This window comes from Limulus polyphemus, unplaced genomic scaffold, assembly GCF_000517525.1.
Source record: "Limulus polyphemus unplaced genomic scaffold, Limulus_polyphemus-2.1.2 Scaffold2359, whole genome shotgun sequence".
NCBI classification, from domain to species: Eukaryota; Metazoa; Arthropoda; class Merostomata; order Xiphosura; family Limulidae; genus Limulus; species Limulus polyphemus.
This window is the reverse complement of record NW_013667969.1, coordinates 142,560-149,409: the sequence shown is the minus strand read 5'-3', so window position 1 is coordinate 149,409 and position 6,850 is coordinate 142,560. Positions and strand designations below refer to the sequence as shown.

Sequence of the window (6,850 nt, the reverse complement as noted above, 5' to 3'; positions counted from 1 at the left end):
CAACAAACTGAACAATATTATTCACACAGCTCGCCTGACATAGTGCTAAAAATACGTCCAGTGGACAAACAACAAACTGAACAATATTATTCACACAGCTCGCCTGACATAGTGCTAAAAATACGTCCAGTGGACAAACAACAAACTGAACGTGCCCCCCAGTAGCACATCTGTATGTCTGCGGACTTACAATGCTAGAATCCGGGTTTCGATACCCGTGGTGGGCAGAGCACAGATAGCCCATTGTGTAGCTTTGTGCTTAACTTAAAACAAAACAAACTGAACAATATTATTTTAATATTGCAGTAATGTTTTTCTTCTTTATAGGTTACTTGCCCTCCAGTGGCTGAGCGGTAAGTCTCTGAACTTACTACGCTAAAAATCGGGTTTCGATATCTATGTAGCCTCTTGTGTAGCTTTGCGCTTAGCAACAAACAATCTTTTGGTAGATTCTTTTAAATTTTTTGGTGAAAGATATTAAAGGTTTAGTTCTCGTGGCGAGAACAAATTATTTTATTTTCTCCTTGAGCAATTTAACTTCTTATAACCACACACTCTTAACTATATCCTTCATTATCTTTCTACTAACTACACACTCCACAGCTATCTCGTATTTATAATCTGGCTTCGAATGTAGGAGAAAAACTTGATATGTCAAATTAGAACTTTCTATGAGTTCTATTCCTATCTTATCATCAAGCGTTCTCTAACAAACATACAAATTACAACATTAAAAACATACCTTACAACAATATAAATAAATCGCATTTCGCTCTGCATCTAGGTAACAGTTGTATGCTCATTTGAGAGTCAGTGAATCTGTAACCCCATTTTCTTGTAGAAACGTCACGCATTATAGGAGGTACCAACGCCTAATAGTGTGACATGCATGCTCGCTGGACTTCAGTCTTATCAAGTAAGTGTGTATGAGATAATTTGGAGGGTGTGTCACATCACGTCAAATGATTCCAACATATCAAAAGCCTTAGAAACAACTTTTTCAGAGGAATGATTGAGGACGCCTCAGGACATTAGTGAATGGGACAAAATGATTGAACACCTGAGTCTTCAACTGTAAATAACCTTGTTAACCCTCTCACCTCAGGAATGGTGAGTTGCTTAATACATCTCTCAATCTTGATGCACCCCTATTGAGTTTTACAGATGTTTTTAAAATATCATAGACAGTATCTCTGTTAATATGTTTAACACAAGTTTAAACAACCGATCCTTTCCTTTATTGCTTAAAAACATGTGCCATCGCTTTCCAAATAATAATAATGGTACAAGAAACATTAGTGGTTACTAACCAATAAATTTGTGTGATGTGGACTACAAAATTCTTACTAAATATACTAACAATAGATTCAAAACTGTAATGGATTCCCTAGTTAATGTTAGAGGCCTTCTTTTTTAAATGGAAGGTAGTCTGGGATCAAATAAACTCCAAACGTTTTAAAGATGTGAACTCTCCTGGAAAACTCCTTGTGATATTTTCCAGTAAGAGCCAAGCTAAAGAAGTTTGAATCACAAATTATAATTGCATCCTACGTGTCCTTTCTTTCCTCAGCTTGAGAGTATTATCCATGATGTATATGTCTGTGTGGTTGTTTGGATCTTCAATCTCAAATATAGTATCCCTTTTCTCTTTTTTTACCTATTATGAATGACCACTAGATATGGAGAAAATGTCCAACTTTTTGATATGGTGATCTTGACAAACTAAATTTAAGAGCTGAATTAAACTGACTAAGCAAAGGAAAAAAACCAGAAAAATGTCTGTAGTCTCTCTAGTTGCTTTGTCGACCTCCATTTGCCAATATTCACTTTTAAGATCCAATGTTGAAAAACATTTTGATCTTGATAAAACAACCAAGGTAGATTCAATCAACAGCAGTGGGTAAAAATCCTTTTATAATTTCATTAACTTTCTGGTAGTCCATGAAAAACCTTGTGGATTCATCATTCTTCTTCACAAGTACAATGTGTGATGCCCAAAAACTAGTACTCAGCTCTGTCACTCCCTGTTCCTTCGTGGCATTTATCTTTTTGAAAGGCTTAGTCTGTTTTACAAATGGGAGTTACCTGGCTGCGTCTCCAGTATCAATTTTTTGAGACATGCTACTTGTTCACCCTAAGTCATGAGGTCTACTGAAGAAGATGTCTTCATATTCCATGAGCAAGTAATATAGCTGCTGTGCTGATCAGTTGTAAGATCCCACCCCAAGCTCCAATCATACAACTCTTGTAAGTGATATGATAAGCTGTCTTTACATAGGGGATTGACATCAGACTTTCTACATTTTCCTTCAAAGGTGACTACTTCTGACATTCTTTTATGTTGAAATACAATTTGTACAGTCTCACATTTTGCAATGTACAATCCAGATTTGAATTAAATCTTATGGTTTGTTGTATTCATGACCCTAAGGATGACATCATTATTCTTCAGGTCCACAAGAGTTCTACCAACTCTTAGTCCACCAGATCATAATGGAGTGTTTGACTCCATTTTGGCCTAGTCATTAGTTGTAAATGTATTTTTAACAAGTCTTGGTATGAATAATTCACTTCTCGGTAGTATAATAACTACTCACCTCGTTGTCAAAGGAAGTCCATTCTCTGGTGTAGCACTTCCATGCATTGCACAAGAATTTTCTGATCATAGACTGTGAAGCTATTTGAAGCTAGCGTAACCTCGTAGCCATGTATGTGCTTGAAGTCAGTTCCCAATTTCACCCTTCCTTGATGTAAGTTATCCACAAACATTATGAGCTATAGAGTAGTAAATTCATTAAAGGAGTCGTAACATACTTAGAAGGTACACGATGACAATTAATGACGTAAAGAATCTAATTATTCTCCTACTAATGTCTATATTTGAATTCATTATTGAGTGCAGTGATTGGGAATTCAGTTGAGTATTCAGTGTGTGAATAATTTAGAGCAGGTTGATCAAATAAAGTTATTTAGTAAGTTTGTTTGTTTGTTGTTAAACAGAAAGCTACACAATGGGCTAACTGTGTTGTGCCCACCACGAGTATCAAACTCAATTTTTAGTTGGTGAACCCCCTCAGATTTGCCACTAAGCCACCAAGAAACTATTCAGTAAGAGTTAATGCTTCTGTAAACTAATCAGTAAGTCAGCCAGCATTTGCTTCAATAAAAAAAATCTGTTAAACGATATTAATGCATTAAACCTACGTTAGAAAGTTTGTTTGTGAAAGTAAGCCTACAACTTGCGTTAAAGTGAACGTGGCCTGTAACAAACGTTATTGAAGAAATAAATTCATTCGTTATTGTTAAGTGGACTGGACTTTACATTATTTACCAAATAACCAAAAGAATCCACCCAACGACAGAATATGTTACAACAATACACATTTCTGGAGATTACTCGTATTTATTATAATGATTGCGCTGTAGGCTATTCTCCAGTGTGTTTTATACATGATGTTACGTTTTAATTTAGGTGAAAATAAGCAATGTATATTTACAATAAATTACTGGGGAAATCAGACACATTATAAAATATAACAAGTAAACTACGTTATGCTTTCACGTAATTAGTTATTAAAAACGAGAAACCGAAATAAGAATTATAGCTAATTTACGATGGGGAGTAATTCAAATACATGTAGCCGAAATTTTCTCTTCTTTGTCGCCGTGCATAAAAAAAAAAATAATCCTGACTGTAATTAGTGGCTTTACATTGCTATGCTGATAATACTTTAACTTCGATATACTTATTTAGATTAGAACATCTCTATATTCACAACATTTGCACATTTTATGCTCAAAAATCATGGTGGTTATTATTATTTTGTTTTTTAGTCAAATAAATTACTCTCGCCAGTGGGCATTACAACACCTCATTGTAAGGAGCAAATCAAATGTTAGGGTTAAATTGAAACGAATAGAATACGATTGGAAAATTTTAATTGTACGGAACAAATATCGTAAAGAAGTAAAGCTAAGTCTAAGAACGTCGATGATTTTAAGAAATTGTAGAAGTGGATCATGTTCCATTTCATAGTAATGAGTAAAGCATTGTGTTACTAGGTATATCCTTATAAGTTATACACATAAAACCCAGGTATTGAGGTAAGTAAAGACAGTTTACTAAGTATAATTTAGTAAAAATACAGATGAAAACTTTTACAGTAGTGTGACTAAAAGTTAAAAGGGTCTTTGAGTAGTGGTTCATAAGTCGAGATAGTGTCGTATTGCTCATAATATGAGTAGCATCAAAGCTAATATAATTTTTTAAAGATGCATTTAAAGGCATACTGATTACAACCTATGTTACAAGTTAAAAGAGGTATTTTCAAGTAAGTTAGGCCTTATTTGAAATATTGTTTGTGGCATTGGTTTCCTTATCTAAGAAAGGATATTGTTTATTTCATGTTATTGGAAAGATTTCAGTATTCTCACACTTACACTTTACAGGCTATCACAATTAAATCCTACAAGTATAACTTATATGCAATAAAGGTAATTTATGTTATCCCACCGTTAGGTAATAAGTGAGGTGTACAGTATGTAGTTAGTACATAACAGCACATGGATATACAGTGATAGGCCTAATAACTTAAATAAGAGCTGTTAAAATTGTTTTGGTTCAGTTTATCATGTCAAACAAAACATTTTCACATGCAGTGCTCTCTGTAATTAGAAGTATCAAATATTGATATGATGTACTTGGATGTCATTTCTTCAAATTCTTGTTTGTAATACTCATCTTCTCTTACTTTTTAATGGCTTGGTTAAAGGTTAATTCTCACCTCCCAGCATATAACAGGAGCTACAATACTTATAACAGTTTTCATTATTGTAGATGTCCCCTTTAATGTAGGGGACAAGCCCTATTAGATCTAGAATTTTTATTAGTATGAATATCAGCTAATGTAATGATCACCAGTACTGATGTCTTCTTGCACAATATTTCTAATCTTGTTCTATTTGGTATACAGAAGATAGTATAATATAGCATCCTATTTACTAGGTTCTTTGACATACTTTTCTACATCCTCAAGAAGTTATTCAGCCATACGGGGAGAAAAATTTGCCCGTTTTCCTAAGTTTAGTCTCTTGTGGCCTAAGCGTTTTTGTTTTAACTTCAGAACTAATCTTTCAAGTTTCATAAACCAAGCAATTATCTTATGACAATGAGAGACGTCTTTTGTTGAGTATTAAGATGTGTTGGTGAGGGCTAGCGAGTCATCTTATGCATTATGGTAAAATCTGTTGGGACCAGTCATGTATATTAAACATTACCCTATGTTTTAGTTTAACATTTATAATAATTTGATTACTTGTAGAAGCAAACTTGGCACCATAAAGTGCTAGAGAACCAAAATAACTGTACTGACAGTGCTGATGTAATATTTCCGGTTGTAAAAACAAGTACTTGCTGTGGCATAAATATAGTATTTAGTGGTTTAAGTATCAAGCACCCAATTATGACTCTTATCTAGAATTAAGTCGACATGTTTGAAAGAAAAAAAATTAAAATACTGCAAGTGCAAGATGAGTCATTGATAAATAATTTGTGGCATTTCTGAGTTAAAAGTACATGTGACAGTACATCGTAAAAAAACAAGGCTCGTTGTGTCTAATTTATGAAGCCTATTTAGTGATAGTGTATCTAATATTCTATTAACTTGAGCTGTGTGTTAAGTTCATCAGCTAACTGCTGACATGATCTGGGTATTCAAAGCTTTTGACAGATTTACTACTTGTCTGTTTGATAAAATCCACTCCAAAACTTCATTAGCAATGATGAAAAATTGTATAAGTATTTGTGGAACTTCTGTGATAAATTATTTATCATGAAGATTTCATACAGCAAAATATGTAACGAAGGTTATATTCAATATGATATACTGGACATAAGAAATTATGGGTTATATGTATTATGTATATAGCCACTTTTTATTACTGTATGTATACTTTGTATGAAGTGTTATCAAGTTTATACATAGACATTCATATTTGGTGTTTATGTTCTTCATTATAATTGTAATTTTCTTCTTTTTTTTTTCAGGTTAATTATACATCAAGGACTTAAAATGTCTCTCAACTGTTTTATTTGAAATGAAATAATCATTGTACAACAATGAAAAGACTTGTATAAGAAGAATTTTATGGGTATTGCCTTAATGCATGAAAGAACTGCTGAAGGTTCATAAGTTGGTGCTTTTAAGTTTAATTCATTTTTTGACTTAAGGTGATCCTGTTGTCATTCAGTGGTTGTCATGAGAAAGAGAAAACGTAGAGAACTTCAGGACACACTAGCTCAGAATATGAAGTCAAAATATTCCAAGATAAAATATCATCAGTACTTAAAGCAAGAAAAGCTGAATTAATGGAAGTGAAAAGTTTAATACACATCGGTTATCAGAATATGACTGCATAAAAATGACAGTGAAATATAAGCTTTCATTCATCTGCCCTTGATTCATCATTTGAATGTAAATACTTACCATGAGGGCTCATGTTGCTTTTATGTTTTGTGAAAAAAGAAAAGCACAGCCTATCTGTAGATCTGAATCTGTTGAAGATGTAATGGATAAAGATGTATCATTTGAACAAGACATGGAGTTCTTGAGCCCTAGAAATGTGGATGTATCATTTGAACAAGACATGGAGATCTTGAGCCCTAGAAATGTGGATGTATCATTTGAACAAGACATGGAGTTCTTGAGCCCTAGAAATGTGGATGTATCATTTGAACAAGACATGGAGATCTTGAGCCCTAGAAATGTGGATGTATCATTTGAACAAGACATGGAGTTCTTGAGCCCTAGAAATGTGGATGTGTCATTTGAACAAGACATGGAGTTCTTGA

General features: G+C 33.5%; 1 protein-coding gene across 4 annotated transcripts in view; it reads left to right on the top strand.

Moving 5' to 3' along the window:
* Positions 1-3,866: 3,866 nt before the first annotated feature.
* LOC111087603 overlaps positions 3,867-6,850 on the top strand; it is a 38,784-nt gene continuing 35,800 nt past the window's right edge. For all 4 annotated transcript variants that reach the window (XM_022394807.1, XM_022394805.1, XM_022394806.1 and 1 more), the window contains exons 1-2: positions 3,867-4,104; positions 6,047-6,789. In XM_022394807.1, coding sequence (XP_022250515.1) covers positions 6,487-6,789 — 303 coding nt within the window. In that variant the 5' untranslated portion in view covers positions 3,867-4,104; positions 6,047-6,486. The remainder of the gene's footprint in view (positions 4,105-6,046; positions 6,790-6,850) is intronic.